The sequence below is a fragment of the Astyanax mexicanus genome, chromosome 8 (assembly GCF_023375975.1).
Source record: "Astyanax mexicanus isolate ESR-SI-001 chromosome 8, AstMex3_surface, whole genome shotgun sequence".
NCBI lineage: Eukaryota > Metazoa > Chordata > Actinopteri > Characiformes > Acestrorhamphidae > Astyanax > Astyanax mexicanus.
Window position 1 is genome coordinate 21,137,208 of NC_064415.1, and position 17,994 is coordinate 21,155,201.

At 37.7% G+C, this 17,994-nt stretch overlaps 1 protein-coding gene across 1 annotated transcript in view; it reads right to left on the bottom strand.

Annotated features, from left to right (window-relative positions):
- The window catches only part of per1b (period circadian clock 1b), a 36,749-nt gene extending 20,719 nt beyond the window's left edge, over positions 1-16,030 (bottom strand). Inside the window, exons 1-2 of the mRNA XM_007242056.4 lie at positions 15,823-16,030; positions 404-1,326 (exon numbers count right to left, since the gene is read on the bottom strand). Coding sequence (XP_007242118.3) covers positions 404-795 — 392 coding nt within the window. The 5' untranslated portion in view covers positions 796-1,326; positions 15,823-16,030. The remainder of the gene's footprint in view (positions 1-403; positions 1,327-15,822) is intronic.
- Positions 16,031-17,994: the final 1,964 nt, after the last annotated feature.

A 17,994-nucleotide genomic window follows, 5' to 3' on the forward strand; every position in this document is an offset into this window, starting at 1 on the left:
ATGTGTTTTTGGATAAATCTCAATTTTTTGACAACTGTATCTTCAGTTTTACAGTTTATGCCAACTTTTATTGTTACTAAAATTCACTCTCAAAACACAAAAAGTTGCACCCTTTCATAACTGTAACCATAAATTATTGAACCATAAATAATTGTAAATGCGTGAGGTGCAATTTCTTATAATGACGGATCACCTTTGGTCTTCATTATGAAAGGTCTTCCTTTCATATAGCATTGCAATTCCACACTTCCTTCTAGGTTTTACAATTTTTGATGAGGAGTGCATGTTACTATATTATATATACACACTATACTATAGGAAACTCTCACAACCATACAGATATTGAATATGCTCACTATTCTATCCCATCTATTTGATCTATTCTTTCAATTTAATCTCCTACCTCTTGTTGCTCTCTGTGGTCTCCAGCATCATTCCCGAGTCTTTGCCATTTTGACTGGAGGAGCTTTGATAACTCCTCATAGATTGTCTTCCTCTGGAACCGTTCTCCCTCTCCAGCCCTCCTTCGCTCTCCCTCTCTCCAGAGTCGTTGCCGCTGGACAGTGCATCCATATCGTCTGAATGTGGCCCCCGGTTGTCCCCTGACGAACCTGTGGGTCCTGAGTCGGCCCCTGGCGACGATCCTGTCCTGCCATTGCTTGGTTGGGATGAGGGGCAGACACTGCTCATTCCAAGTGAACTGTTCTGTTGTCCCGCCTCCTCATCCTCTTCTGCCCTGCCCACTCCTCCCCGAGTGCCATTGCTGGGAGCGGAGTCCGAGTTGTCATCACTCATAATATGACCAGAATAACCAGCTGCCTAGGTGATGAAGCTCACCTATACCTTGAGAAGATACTAAATAAGAGCTGATCTGGATCTGAACTAGGTTGGATTGCATGTACTGCAGAGGTGAATCATTTTGTTTTGAATATGCTTCATGAGTCCATTTCATGAATATGGAATATAATAAATGTATGGGTAACACAAAGGGTCCTTTTAAGGCTCAGAAGCAAGTGGACAAAGAGTCTTACAACGTCCAAATATCAACAGTTAATTTGTAAGAAATTTATTTGTAGAAAAAATGAACAAAAACTGTTAACTCTGGAAATGGTGGAGGCAGCAAAACATGATGCACCAAGGCTCCTGCTTATGAAACAGTCTTGGCCACAATCATGCAGCCAGATGGATGAGAACAGAGCGTGAGAAAGAGACTGAGCAAGAAATCAGCATCTGAAAGCCCAGGCTCTCCGTCTTCAGGATCTGTCCACAGCTGTGCTCCTTCTTCTTTCCACCATGCGTTCTCCCTTCATCCACAGGCTTGATCCACTTGCAATGAGAAAGAGAAAAAGATGCACGCCAATTAAAATCTGCAGGACTGAAGGAGTTACAAGGGTCTGGAATGGGTAATCCAGGTGGATATTTTTAATTAATTTGTATTAGTTTAAGAAAATGTAATATAACCTAGTGTTTGTTTGTATTAAAACCTTGTCATAAGGGATGAGAATACTTGAAAACTATATGGAAATTTGATCAGAACACTGGTATTACTGTTAGAACTGAAAGAACCGAGATATAAGATACATACCACAATACAGCATTTGCGATTCAATATATTTATTAAATTTACCACATTTACTAATTCTTTAACTTACATGTTTATTATTGTTTTGAAAACTTGAAATTTCAATATGTAATGTATTTTTTTTTCTTTTGCCCCCAAGCTTGCATATATAAAAATGTATATGAAGCATGTCAAAAAAAATAAAACAAAGAAAGGATTAGAAAAAAAGGTGTTTTAATCTAATGTTGTGTATAAATGTGTATTCCCTTCATTGACGTTTCATAATATTTTAAGCAATATTTTAATATATATTCTGTGACGTATGTGACATGGTTTCCAACTCCTAATGGAGAAAGACCAGCCTTTTCGCAAAGGCCATTTATGCTCTTTCAGAGCTCCGTCCACTCGAAGTCCACTTGACAGTTTTACCTTTCAAATGAACAGAAGGTGGAAGGAAAATAACAAACTCACATGGGCGAGCACATGACCGAACACAGTCATTTCACACACATTTTGGTTTTTCCTGGTCTCCCTGGATACATGTGATTCTCTATTACTGAGACTTTATATTCCCATTCACCTCACATCTCTCCAATTCTCCACTTCTGAGGACCTCATCTAATGCAGCCTTAGCCATTTTCACATTTTCAAGAGCTCTTTCTCTCGCTGCTTAATTTTGAGCAGGTAGGCCACTAGAGTGCTGCAGAACAGAGAAATGGATTAGAGGAACTAATAAAGACCACTGAGAGTACCCATAGTGCTTGACTGAGTAAAAATGCATGAATGAATGAAACTGAAGGCTTAAAAAAAAAAAATCAGGCGTGATGTTACTGCATTGCTTTGTTTAATACAAAACACGGAAAATATATTAATTAGAAAATGGGTAAATTGTGGTCATAAAGGGATGCTAGCAATAACACTTAGATCCAAAGTGTGCCAAGAAAACATTTCCCCACACTAATAGACCACCTGCATTAGCCTGGAATAATGACACACTGGATTCATGCTGTTGGCGCAAGTTCTGACCCCATCGTCTATGTGCCTCAACAGAAATCAAGCTTTATCAGACCTAACTAATTGTTTTCCAGTCTTAAGCTGGCCAGTTTTGGTGTTTTCTAAGGATATATATTTAGACTGGAGGTAAACTTAATTTGCTTCTTATATCTACAAAATTCCACGTAGCCTTGCCAAGAGCATGCTGGCCAGTGTTTAAACTCCCTAACAAGATAATACCTTATACAGGTGTGGACATTTTCAAGCCGTCCACTGAGGTAATATTGAGCAGTTAATTAAAAAAATATCAAAACCAATATTCAGAACCTCTAACAGAATAAATTTTGTTAATACTGTGTTTATTTTATTTCTGTGAACCAACTATGCAATTCAAGCAATTTGTTTCTCTTTTTTTTTGCCATTTTACACTTTTTGAATTTAGTTTTTTACATTGTGTCCAAATGTAATCAAGTTAAGGAGTTTCTTTCTTCCCTCTCTAATGCAACGTCACTTTCCGATACTAATTTAAATCAACCTGTTAACCCTTGCACTTGTTCTCCTTTAACCTTTTTTTAGAATGTTAATACTTGGTCTATTTTGAAACACTTCCAACGCATTGTGTTGCCTCATCAGTGGACAGGTTATTTTAGAGTGGTCCCAAATTGGCCCAGGTCCCTCACCCACGCACTCAACCCTCTCAATATATCCCTCAGCCAGACGATTAATCTCTTAAGCTCTATGGGAGAAAGTGTTCCTGTTAGATCATTGATGACGCATCTAATCGAGGCTACTTTTAAATGTTGCCCAGTTTAATCTTGACTTATTTAGAGGCAACTGCAACCTTTTTATTGCTAAGTTTTGTGGCATAGTTGTGCAAAGTCCTCCAACAGTGATTTGACTGGCTTAACCTCTTTTTTTTTTAAAATCTTCATACTGAAATAGGCCTCCACAATACAAATGAAGTGTAAAATGATTTCAGGTGTATCAGCATGTGCTGTAAAACCCTTTGACTATTATCTGTCTATAATGTAATTTTATATATACAGCACTGGAGATTAGTAAGAGACCATCTCAGTTTCTGAATCCATTTATGTTTACATACTGATATGAGGGATTGGACAAGATATTGATATTGCGATATATTGCATAATTTGTGATATATTATTGATACGGGACATCAAAAATTGCTATCATATTGGGAGATGCCCTGCGTTTCCCACCCCTAATTAATAAATGTATGCATTTTAAATCCCTTATTGGTTTGCTGTGGTCTATAGGTGTATAAAGGGAGTATAAAGCCCTTAGAACTGAGCTGTAGAGAAGTAAAAGAACTGTGTTGTCTGGAATGATGGTGCTCTATCCAATACTTCTGGCATAAGGTGAGGAGGTGTTCGTTCAACAACCTGACCTCAACAAATTCAACAAATCCTCACAACAATGCTCCAAGGTCTAGCAGAAAGTCAAATGTAACAAATCAGGAAAGACATGTTGGGTTATTATTTCACGTATGTGATTGATGTCTACATGAACAACACTGATAGGTCTCTACTGAGGTACTGGAGAGTAGCTTGGTAGTGCAGCATGTGCTCGTGTGCTCGGTTCATCTTGGCTGGAGAAGGGCCGCTCTGGTAATGTGAATGCATGCGTGGGTGTCCTCCTATGTTTTCATGCATGCGTCTGAACTCCAGTCTGTACCGGCTCAGAGCTCTTACGAAACCAGAGAGCAATAAACAAGTGCAGTAAGGAGCTGTACAGCCTACAACTGATCTACCCTCTGGAGTCTAAATTATGGTACTGCAGCCTTCATAGTACAAGCAATCAGTGTCCTTATACAGTGGCAAGGAGTGAATGAAGCTGTGTGCATCCTAAGCAGAAAACACAGCATGTTCTCAACTACACATGCTGAAATCATACCAGAACAACAACAATAAATCCTCAGATGCTAGCCACACGTTAGCAAGTCACTGTCTGCCGCTGTCATATGCAATGCTTTGGGTATGAGTGACAACACTGGATGTCGTTAGATTACATAGGACCATAGTAAGGTTGCACATGTGGGCTATTGCCCCTAAAACTATTAAATAACACACAGATGATTCTGATTTGCACAATTAAGTAACCCAGATTGCATTTTAAGTAAGTGTCTTTGGTTGCAATAAAAAGTTACTCATTTACAAACCTATTTACAATACTGTTATTTTGCCTCAGATTTAAAAATAGCTTTTAATAATGGGTAGCCAATCAGAACAGAGCTCATTTACATGTATCCATCTAAGGAAGCTTTGACAACTTGTTTTTCCTCTACTTTTGGACTTTTCACTCCTTTTTTTGGGCCAAAACAAAATAGAAGGTGTGAAAGGTGCTGCCAACCACGGTCCAGAGCAAAGATGCAAAATTTGGTCCAACCAATTGCAAAAACATTTTTTTTTGTTTGGTCCAGGCTTATGGAGCAATTACAGAACTTTGAGGGAGGCTATCAGCATCCTTTAAACAACAGAAGAAGAAAAATACTGGATTGGTGTGCAAAAACTCTACTTTCCTTTACACGCAGGTACATCACACAGCAGCATGCATGCAACAGATTACGCTTGTGACTTCTGTATCTACTGTAACTGTAACTTAATCCTTATTTATGAACAGAAATTAACGGAATGCAAGGGTAACTTACTACACTCATTCTGCTGCGTGATGCACATGCACTTAAAGATAGTCAGATTCTGGTAGGGAGGCAGAATTTGCCACAGAACTTTGGAAAGGCACTTTGTCAAATTGACAATATGCTGACAACAGACACACACTTCTACAAACCAATCAATCAATGTCAACCAATCAACTATAAGAAGACAACCCACATAGGCGATGCCAGTACAAAGCAAGGTTCTTTAGTGCACTCACTAAACTGTGTTTAAAAAATGTAAAATGAAAACTAACCGGACCAAATTTAAACAGCGCAACAAACTCATAAGCCTTGACGTTTTAGATATAAAATTGCAATTACAGGCACAGAGACAAAGACAGCCTTTTTAATTCTTAACTGAATAGAAAACAATTTAAACTATATAAACTTAAACTCAATAATCTTGCACTTATTAACCTATAGTATTACAATAAGCTCTTATAAAACCAGAAATAATTCTGAAAACCATGTGCAGAGAGATCCAGCAAGAAAAAGAAAGAGGCATTAAACTACTGCATCTTTCCACCAGCACTTCATCCCTCTAGAAATAATAACACATAAATCAGCAGAGTTAAGCAGAGCACATTTTCATAAAGCACATTAGCACAGCCACTGCTCTGAAGAACACACCATCTATCTGTTCTGAGTCACGCCGCCGTGATGCTGATGCTGCAAAGACAAAGAGGAGCAAGAGAGAGCGCTTCAGCAACAGCCTTCATCACCTCGCCACACACACACAAGTACAGTCACCAACGTGCATCAAGGGAGACTTCAGGCTCCTGAGGAGGAGGACATGGAGTGGGCAGAAGCAAACTTACACTGTCCTTAGAGAAGAAAAATCCAAACAGTTCTGCAGCTCTATTTACAACAGTAAACAGCAGTAACTGGATTGACCACTAAACTGCCTCCACACGCACCAATTCCACAGAATATAAACAGCTCTTTTATGCAACAGATCAGGCTCCACAGCATCTTTACTGACATCTTGTGGAGCGAGACCACCAACATTCAAACCAATAATGACAGTGGCAAGAAATAACACTAAGATAAATAATTGTATTGCAGGTTTTTAGCAATATTGCACAGCCATACAACAAAACACAAAACTCATACCAGCACAACCAAGACACCAGCAAGAATCGGTTAGCGGTTAATGCTAATGCTACTTCAGCCCCGGTGCTGGAGACACTAAACTGAAATTCTCTGAACTCTTTGAAACTAAACTGTATAGCGCTGCACATCAGCAGAGTGGTTTTACTGCTCCTTACAACTTTACTGGTAAAATTCATACATAAGGTGCACTGGATTATAAGGCGGACTGATGATTTTTGGAAAAAATAAAGGATTTTAAGTGCTCCATAAAGAACGAAAAATACGGTGAATGTGCAAAGTATTGCCAAAAGAAAAGGACTTTGTGGACCACAAACATAAACCTATCAGCACCATGCCCATCTATCTATCCATGTGTAGGGCTTTATTTATCCCTACACACGGGCTAGATAAAACATTGAGCTGTGAAGCAGTGGAACTGTGTTCACTGGAATAATTGTGCTTTTGTAAACTCATTGTAATGCTGTTAATTTCAGAATAAACAATAAGTAAGCTGGTGTTCCAATAGTTCTGTTCATGTAGTGTGTTTTCACACCTTTTTCTAGCAGCTCAGCCCTGATTCTAGTTAGTGAATCAATGCGTACAATATATTACAACATGGCTCTTCCTGTAGGGTCAGTGTCTAGAACTCTGCTGTATAAAAATAGAGTAGAGCAGACGGTCAGTTTTAGGTTTAAGAAGAGTGACACACACACACACACACACACACACACACACACAAACACTAACACACACACACAAACACTCTGCAACTCCTCCTCCTCACTCTCCCGTCTGTCGCTCGCTCCTCCTATTGCACAAACGCCACACGCAGCTGATTGACCGCCCAGAGCGCGCTCGCGCAGCATCAGCGTCCTTCTGTAAACACACACACCGCACGTGGCCACAGCATAGTTTCCACACACTCAGCTACATTCTGATTGGATGCACAGACTGACCAATAGACGCGCGCGAGAAGCTCATTTATAAATACTCCATGCAGTTGTTGTCTGTCTGTCTGTCTGTCTTGCTGTGTGTTTCTCGCTCTCTCTCTATTCAACTAAAAATATATTAATTAATTAGCATGACAAATAGCACGGAATGAAACGGTAAGGGGCTCAGAATAAGAATGAGTAAGATGTGCTTCCCAAGCATATAGGACAGCTTTTGGAACCACATGCACTTGACTTGACCCGAGTATGCAAACTTCAATATTTTTATTATATTAGTATATTGGTTATACTGTATACGGTCATGTTATCATGTGTCTATGTGTCCGTGTAAAAGTGTGCTGAGCCATGTCTGTACCTGTAATGTATATTTCATTTTAAAAAATCTGAATTACAACAAAAGGATACAAATTTAAAAGTATGTGACTAGACTAATAAATATGAATAAGATAGTTGTGTATCGTAAATCCTCAAAATATGCTTATAAAAGTATGTACACCTGTGCAGATTTAATATGGTGCGGTCTCTTACTGTCTGCCTGAAGCAGTTGTGAATGTAATACACTGCAAGTGTTGAGCACTGTTTATGTTCAGTGAGCAGGTATAGTAATTTTTCTGGATCTGGATATGGGGTGGGGAGGGGGGCAGGTAATTTCTGAGTAATAATAGTGTAGAATAGAGTTTTGATCTGGCTACATTTTCAGCACTCAGCAAAGAAATGCAGCACTGTCTCAGCACAGTTTAGTGGGCAGTGCAGTAGGCACAGACTCTGCTCTTTGGGCAGCTGGGGATTCTTGTGTCTGTCAGTCTCTATGACCCGGCTGTGAGCACTAAGTGGGCTAGAGGGCTAGAAAGTCCTTCTCTCTCTCTTGCTCTCTCTCACTGCCTCAGCAGTGTCCATTTTCCACTGTTTCAAACAGTGGTGCAAATGGAGGCGCAATCTCAGAAATAAAGCAAATCACACTCATCTGTGTGAGAGTGTGCCAGGCACGTGCAGAGGGTGTGAATGATGCAGAAGAGAGTATTTATCCACACACTCCTTTCCGGCCTGCGTGAACACCTTCCAGGCTGTTGTGAACACTAGGGGTCTCTGTACTGTTGTTTTTTAATATTTGTCCTGGGGCACATACTTTTGTCCTCCAGATACATTCATTCATTTCTTTCTTTCTCTCTCTCTCTCTCACTCTCTCTAGAAATAGTGCCTGTTTTCTGACTTTACTGCCATGGTCTGAATGAACAGGCCTGGCCCGGAAGTGTGTGGGGGTTCGAAACAGAGAATTAAGGCGTTATTTTCAGCAGAGGTGTTTTTCCTAATCTCTGTGTGGCAATTACTCTGGCCAGCTATAATAGACAGGGCTAAATTAGGGGTGGGTATTTGAACTACTGCAGACCTTTCTCTCTAGAATGGAATCAGAGCTTTAACTCGCTGACAGGAGCCGTACAGTCTGACTTGCATTCTCTTCCTTTACTAATTATAAGTAACCCAGTGCAAACTTGCTGTTTTTGTCTTCTAATTTTGCCAATTTTCATGAGTGTAAATCTGACTCTGTGTGAAAAGGGCCTTTATCCTTGAAGTGGCAGTTCGTTTTATTTTGTTTCTAAACTGAAAGCAGAAGCATTTCTGAGTGGTGCCAATGTGCTGAAATGACCATCCCTGTTAAGCCTAATGTATTCATTCTAAAAACTGGGGTGTCGGGTCGCTTTTCGCGGGAATTCTTCTGGCCACGCTGCACATCCTTATGTACTTACATCACATGTACAGCCTCTAAAAGAGGATCTGGCTTAGTTTTACTGAACATGAGCGGCTGGTGGGGCAATGGGGACTTCAGAAGAGGAACTCACTCATAGTAAAAACAAAGAAATGAAGGAGTGAAGTTTCTGACTGAGCGGTCTCTCTCTCGATCTCTCTCTCCCTGACTGAACATAACCAGGAATCGGATTCATCCGCTTTGAAAGGAGACCGCATCACACCTGCCTAGTTTAAAATGATTCTTCCGCATGCTTGGTGCAATTACCCATTCTCACCAGAGAGGGCCATTTTTTTCAATTACAGTCAGTGAAGTATCAACACGATCCTCAACATCAAAAGTTGCTATTTTAAAGCAACATTGTTACGTATTGGTCCTTTATTAAAGCAGTGTGGATGAATGAAAGGCTGGACCCTTTAGCAGATACTGAACAGGGGCTCACTTTTTAAATTTATTCCAATATGACAACTACATGCTACTAGTGAGTGGTATTTACATGCTGACAGACTAACAAGAAATTCTAATTTGGGCTGGTATTTTTAAGGCAGAACTTTTATTCCCATATATAGTTACTTGCTTGTGCACAATTGCTTTTATCGTTGGTGGATCAAATAGTCTTAAATAACTCCATTTGGTTCTGTCAGTTTTTAGTTTAAACTGATAAGACTGACCAATTTCTGAAGATCCCTCCTACCTGTGGTGCACATTATATTAAAATATGAATAGATTGTACAGTGTTTTATTGAAGTTGGAACTTCCAGCACTGTGGAATTTCCACAATGCACTTTTAGGCCACATAGGGCATGTAGAATTCTAGTTAATTATGTTACAGCTCCCTCTGCGCCAGACTCACGTTTGGCATTGTATAACACAACAATAAAGTGGGGTCAGGTGTCCATATCAGTAGCATCAGTGCGATGGCGGAAATAGCTTTATGCTTTAGGGCACTAAAACATGAGCAAAGTCAGACATTTTTGTTTGAGGGCACTATGATCTTCCACAATCTAGTTTTAAATGATAGTTTAAAAATGTGTGGCTTGCTACAGTGTGTTATTAAATTGCGAATCTCTACAAGTGATATTTATGTTTTTCGATAAAAACAGCCTGTTGTTTCTAAGGCAGATGGTTTTAGATGCTAGTTTACTCTTAGGACATTGTATTGGTAAAGCTCGTCATATTTATCTCGGCAGGGAATTGAAACCCCAGGCAAACATTTGGAAGTCAAAGACTTCCTATATCCAGAATGTGTAATGTTTTGTGGTATGTTAAATAACATTTTTTATTTACTGTGTGCTGCTTGATACAAAGAAATCAAATCATACTGTTCTCATTGTTCATCAGTCTATCATATTAACATTTATATCGAACCTATTTTTTTTTTGAATGTAATCGTTGATACACAGATTGCATTTTTAACACAGATTACTGACATCTAGCAAAAGTTGGAAAAATTATTATTTTTTTATAAAGCACAACAAAATATCATCAAATCAATATTTTTCAACATCGTACAGCCCTACCTATAACTAAATGTTATTTTCATCATGTTCAAGACAAAGCCAGTCTGTAATCAAATGAGGAGATCAACACAATTATCAGTATGAAACCGCTGGGAACAGAACAATTAGCCCTTTCATTACCTTCACACATTCAGCAACCACAAAAACAGTGTTAAAATAGTCCCTAATGATTTATCACCATAATGATCTGACTCATTCGTAAGCTGCGAGTTCAATTACTCCATTTAAAAGGTCAGTTTTCATTGCCTGCAGCAGAACATTTACACTATAGTAACTCTAATGCTGGCTGAGTCACTCACTTTCTCTCAGTGAGAAGAGACAGGGTCAGAGCTATAGGTCACACGGTAAAGTTTAAAAAAAGAGAGAAAGAGAGAAACAAAAATAACCTTTCACACTCACAGCTCTAGAAATAGATATATGGTGTTTCCAAGAAGTTACAGTCTGAATATTACAGCTGTGTATTGGCAAGAACTTAATGATATGATGCGTGTTATAATACAGTGGTTGTGATTCAATTAATATTTTATCAATATAAAATCAAAGTAAAGGAAACACACAAGTTTACACTTTATACATTCATAATAGTGGGATCTGAAGATAGAGTACAACACTGCCATCTAGTGGTCTGCGTTTAAACACAACACAAAATGAACCACAATCTGACACCAATTTTTACATGTAAACTAAAAAAGTAAAACTTACAAATTATCACAATACTTCGTTATATCAATATTTTCTTACAACTCAACTGAATATCTTCTACTTATTTGCCCTTGCCTTTCTCTACTCAGCTCTCCATTGGCCCTATAATAACCACACTAGTCAGGGGCACAAACCCAAACTGGAATGGGGTCAGTGGTAAGAAGATAGCTTGGCAACATGTTTAAACCAGCTCTTCGACTCATCGCTCCACTCGGAAACAGCCACATGACATCTGCAGAAGTAGGGCGGATCAGTGGCCATATGGAAGAAGTGCGCACAAGTGCGGGTTTGATGTGCATCACATTTTAAACAGTCAGTCTTTATTAAGCTATTAATTAAAGCTTATAAATCTACCTGTTCACACACCTGTGAGCTGGAGTGTAAGACAGCACACATAGGATATGAAACACACTTATGTTTAAATACAAATATACAGTTATTAGCCATAACATTAAAACCACAGACGGGTGAAGTGAATAACAATGATAGTCCCATTAAAACTGTACATGTTAAGGGGTGGAACATTGATATTATGCAGCAAGTAAAGTCTAAAACAATGTTAAGGAGTTAAAGGTGCATCATATTACACTAAACACAATATTCAATTCTGGAAAAAATTAAGAGACGACTTCAGTTTCTGAATCAGCTTCTCTGATTTTACTATATATAATTATATCTTTCAGTAAAATGAACATTGTTGTTTTATTCTTAATAACGTATTCTTATAACTATGGAAACATTTCTCCCAAAGTCCAAATAAAAATACTGTCATTTAGAGCATTCTTTTTTTGAGAAATGGCTGAAATAACAAAAATGACACAGAGCTTTCGGATCTCAAATAATGCAAAGAGAACAAGTTCATATACATACGTTTTAAGAGTTCAGAAATCAATATTTGGAGGAATAATCCTGTTTTTAATCACAGTTTTCATGCATCTTGGCATGTTCTTCTCCACCAGTCTTACACACTGCTTTTAAATAACTTTATGCCAGTCCTGGTGCAAAAAATCAAGCAGTTCAGCTTAGTCTGATGGCTTGTGATCATCCATCTTCCTCTTGATTATATTCTAGAGGTTTCAATTTAGTAAAATCAAAGAAAATCATTCTTTTTAAGTGGTTTCTTGTTTTTTTTCAGAGCTGTACTGTGAAGCAGCAAGATTGTGATTTATAAAAATACTTATCTTGATAAAAGCACCAATCTGTATTATAGCAGTCTATGTGAAGCAGTAAGGCTACTTTGTTTGTATATGTTTATATGTATGCATTAAATATTATGTACTTTAGAATTTAGTTCGACTGTTGTGCTGCATTCCATTATTTTTGTGCCATATTATTATTGTTTTATAATTTTACCATTTTATACAAAATCGGACTTTTGGTAAGATATTGTTGTTTCAGCAGAGACCTCCGTCGATTGCATAATGTTTAAAATGTGAGCCATATCGCCCACTCCTTGTAAGAAAAATGATCTGTAAAAAATCTGTAAAAACAAAAACTGAGCTTGTGGGTTTATCCCAGTATTCTGTGGTCAATACCAAACAAATATGGCCGAAGAAAGAACCGGAACCAAAATCTGACAACCAGAACTGCTGATGCAATCCAATAAAGCCCCATCTCACATGAGAACTTCAAGGATATGCTGCAAACATCTTGAGGTTCATAAAGCTGTTTAAGCAGTCTGAGGAGGACCTAACCTATATTAATATCTGGGTTGAATGTTAAGGCTTACAGGTTTAAGGCCATAAGCTTGTGGAAAAATGTTAGGCTCTTAGAGAGAACAGCGTGTCTATTACGAGTAGCAGATGTAGCAGGTGAGTAAGGTGTAATGATAACCGTAGTAGATTAGTATCCTATTCAGATCACCTCCGACTGAAAGCATTAATGAAACTTATCAGGGTTAGATGAACTGGGTCACTATGCGTCATTATGGCTGTGCTAAAGTATATAATTTGCTACTGTGTTGGACTTTTCTACTGCACTGGACTGATTTAAAGTTTCATAAAGCCCAGAAAACAGATGATAAAGATGAAATATTCAGTCCAAATATTTGGAAACACCCCTTCTGATGAATGTGTTTCATTACAGCTACTTAAACCAACTGATGACACAGAGAAGTATAGCCAATAGAATAGGATTCTCTGGAACAGTTACACATTAACCTATTAACATCATGCTTAAAGCCTGGTATGGGCTAGAGGGATATACTGTTACTTCTACATATTTAACAAATGGATTGAATTGAACTCTTTTTAATACCATTAATTTTTTCTTCTTTCAAAAGGAACAATTAATGAAGAGGTGTTCTAATACTTCTGTCCAGGGAATGTTGATACAGCAGTTTGCATATGTATTTCTCCTAAATTCCAAATAAAAAATATTGTCATTTAGAGCATTAATTTGCCAGAAAATTTGAAATTGCTGAAATAATATTCATAAAGTTATAAGACTTCAGAAATCAATATTTGGTGGAATAACCCTGGTTTATAACCACAGTTTTCATACATCTTGGCATGTTCTCCTGCACCAGTCTTGCACACTGCTTTTGGATAACTTTATGCCACTCCTGGTGCAAATATTCATGCAGTCCAGCTTGGTTTGATGGCTTGTGATCACCCACCTTCCTCTGAATTACATTTAGAGGTTTTCAAGTTGGTAAAATTAAAGAAACCCATCATTTTAAGGGGTCTCTTTTTTTTTCCAGAGATGTATATTCTCGGTTTTCAGGTATACATATCCAAGCAGATGCAGCCCTGATTTGAACATTTAAATGTTATAAACATTGAAATGTTTAATTATCGTAAGATATGCAGATATGCACATGAAGAGAGATATCAAAAAAACATATCAGTCCAAAAAAATCCCCATATTAGCGCATGCTTTTTTTTGTTACACATAGATCAGGTGTGGGTACATTATATGGCCTTTTGTTCTCATTTCTTAAAAGCTGTAGGTTACACACGTTTCAATTCCGACCCATTTAATTGTGTATTAATAAGCATTCAAGCACTGAATATGAAAATTAACTTGCAGAATAATAATGCTTTTGCTTTCACTACAGCATTTTATTAACATTAGGTTCCAGAAGTAACTGGTACAACAAAAGGCAACTACTGACCACAGTCTTCAGTTCATTCAATAAAGCATATGGAAGTGCAGTCAGTCACACCCATAACAATAGCGCAACCTGAGTGTGCATATGCCTTTGCAAACTACACTATAATCTCAGACAAATGAGATAAAATGCCTGAGATCCAATATTTTTGCCTTTAATCATGTTATGAATGTTATCTATCCATCAAAGCTTTTCCTGCTAATAAAGTAGAAGCCCTCTGATGTTTAAGCTTTATGACCTCGCTACCAAAGACACAACCCAATTTCATGTGTTTCTGCAGGTCACTGCATGCTTTAGGCTGTTTTCTCTTCAACCAGAAAGAAATCAGACCGTATACTAGTGCATCTCAAAAAAATTAGAATATCATTGAAAAGTTTATTTTAGTGTAAGAAGTCCAAAGTCAGCGCAGCATTTTCACAAAAAATCTTACAGCACTTCATGCTTCCCTCTGCTGACAACTTTTATAGAGATGCAGATTTCATTTTCCAGAAGTGATAAAAAAAAATACCAATTGGTCTTATATAAAACTCTTATGATTTTTGGGTTTTCATTGGCTGTAAGTCATAATCATCAACAATAAAAGAAATAAACACCACTTAAATTGGATCCCTCTGTGTGTAATACAATATTACTTTGATTTTACCAAATTGAAAACCTCTGGAATATAATGAAGAGGAAGATGGATGATCACAAGCCATCAAACCAAGCTGAACTGCTTAAATATTTGCACCAGGAGTGGCATAAAGTTATCCAAAAGCAGTGTGTAAGACTGGTGAAGGAGAACATGCCAAGATGCATGGAAACAGGATTTTTCCACCAAATATTGATTTCTGAACTCTTAAAACTTTATGAATATGAACTTTTGGAGTTTTTTTTGCATTATTTGAGGTCTTAAAGCTCTGCATCTTTTTTTGTTATTTCAGCCATTTCTCATGTTCTGCAAATAAGTGCTTTAAGTGACAATATTTTTATTTGGAGTTTGGGAGAAATGTTGCCCGTAGTTTATAGAATAAAACAACAATGTTCATCAAGTGATTGGGATTTTTTTTTCAGAGATGTATGATGTGATATCTCACTGGCATGCAGTGGTGTAATCCACTGCGCCACACCAACTAGAAACATTAATTCAAGACATAACCATTTAAACACAGTAACGCTGATCATTAAGGTTAGTTAGTAACAGCTAGTTACAACGTCTACATCCAACATAGGCTGACAGGAATGGCTGAATAGTGAGTGCTACAGGAGCCTAGGACACGGCCAAAACCGAAACTGCGTACGCTAGCTAACGCTAACACTAACTTTACACAGCTCTATCTATCCTTAACTAAATTAATTACATTACTACAACCCACAGACAGCGCTACTACAACGTTATTAGATTTACTCCGGTGTAAACAGGACTAGGTTAGCTAGCCATACATCACAGCTCACAGCTCAGCCCAATAACGCAGCAACAATTCAGCCTTACCTGCTTCCCACACGAACACAGCTCTCAGTCCTTAAACGCTTAACGAAAACACTCGTTTTTAATCGGTAATAAACCTTAACTAAGGCAATATTCGCTTTGCTGCACGAACACAACCGCTTTGTCCTGAGCTCTGCCGTGCTTTCTCAGCCTCGCCGCCCAATAGTTATTATGCTCCCGCGCCCCCATGCCTCCAAACACGCACGGCTACACGTGCTTCTGCATCTGTCCCCAGGCTGGCCGCATACTCCACTCCCATTGGCTGCCCGCGCTCCCGAATCCGGCCTATTCTCGCCCAGGCCGCCGCTCATTGGCTGCAGGAGGAGCAGCTCGGCGCCCGTGTCTCGGCAGTCACGTTGCAGCGTGCCTGCTCTATAGAACACGTAATACGCGCCGTGTTTGCTTCTGGACTTACTGCCGAAATAACCGCAATATATGAGCCACTTAAAAAAAGAAAAAAAGAAAGTGGGGTTAGTTTAGTTAGAGAGAGTTAGATTTCTTAGAGAAAAAAAAAAAAACAGAACAGTACATATTTTATTTATATATTTTCTTTTATCATGTATGTCATTAATAACGTGCATGGGTGCTCATATATATATATATATATATATATATATATATATATATATATATATATATATATATATATATGTGTGTGTGTGTGTGTGTGTGTAACATTGAATAAACATCATTTCTTTACTTGCATTACATCTTTTAATGTTGATGATGAAAAAAAAACATCTTTATATTTAATGTTGGCAAATAGGCATGGCTCAATGTTAAAATATATACATGATATGTACCTCCCTCAAATGCAAATTATAATATATAAATGTCCCTTATTTTTAACAGTATAGCATGTTTTTTATAACAGTAAATGTTATAAAAATTCAAACAAGATATGCATACTTATTACATGGATAAGCAAAAGTTTAATACAATCAATCCGTGAAGAATGATGTGCAAAAAAAAAAAAAATCCAGTCTCACAGACAGCAATAGGATGCTTAATAAACATTCATCTTTCCATTGTAAATGCATTAAAACAATTTCAGAGGTCAGAATTAATTTATTTGTGCACATCAATTATATGTTTTTAATTTTATGGTGTTATATGTATGGGTTTGTATTGAATTTTATTGCACATCAAATATGCATATATTGTCTGTATTTTATTCTTACAGCTTCCAGTACAGTACTGTGTTCTTGCAGTGTAGAAAGGGACATTTAAATAATCATTATTAATGCACATTTAACCTAAAAGCATTAATGTGAGTGTAAAATAGCTCAGTCCAACCCTTTAAAAACTTGCAAGGAACGTTGATTAAATGTCAGATTAAATGACATGATCAAATATTCAACGCTTATCGATTATACCTATTAGGTAGTGTTGAATAAAGATTGTATAAAGGTTATTTTTCCTTAGGTTGTTTTATCAACCTAAAAAAAATACAACCAAAAGATGAATGTACATTTATTGTTCTTTGCTATATTGTATTGTGCTTTATATGCTTAAAGCATATATGATACATTTTTCTCCTGTTTATCTCTTGGCTCATTTTTTTGCTTGCAGTTTGAGAAAAAAACATCTGAGAAATTTAAATGCAGTATTAATGGCACAATATGCTATCTACATACATTTTGTTGAATACGAGTGAAATAAAATACAATAAAAAAAATCAATAAAACTGTTTTTTTAAATCTAACATTACCTCAGCACCAAGTGCGAAGAGTCTTCAAAATTTACTTTCGAGACACACCTTTGTTCATATCCAGGACACAGCCTATGTATTGTGTTTGTTATTATAAAACAGCAAAGCTTTCAGTTACCTGTTCAAACGTGTGCATGATGGCATTGTTTCATAATGTGTTTACAGAGTATAGTTTATTGCCTTTTATTAGCAGAGGAAACTCCATTCTCCATAAAAAGAACGCCATAAAAAGCCATATACTCCAGAAGTCATGTTTTAAACTTGTATAACTATACTAGAGTTTCCTGGTTTCAGTAGGGAGCTGTTGTTTTGTTCTAACGTTTTCAGTACGGATAGTCCAGTCTTTACGGTAGACCAGCAGTCCGTGCATGCACGGATCCTCGTGCCTCGGTAGCGGGCGGCGGGTGACGTCACCCAGCCTTTCAACGCCCACCAAGTCACGCGGATTGCGGAATGGCTGGGTA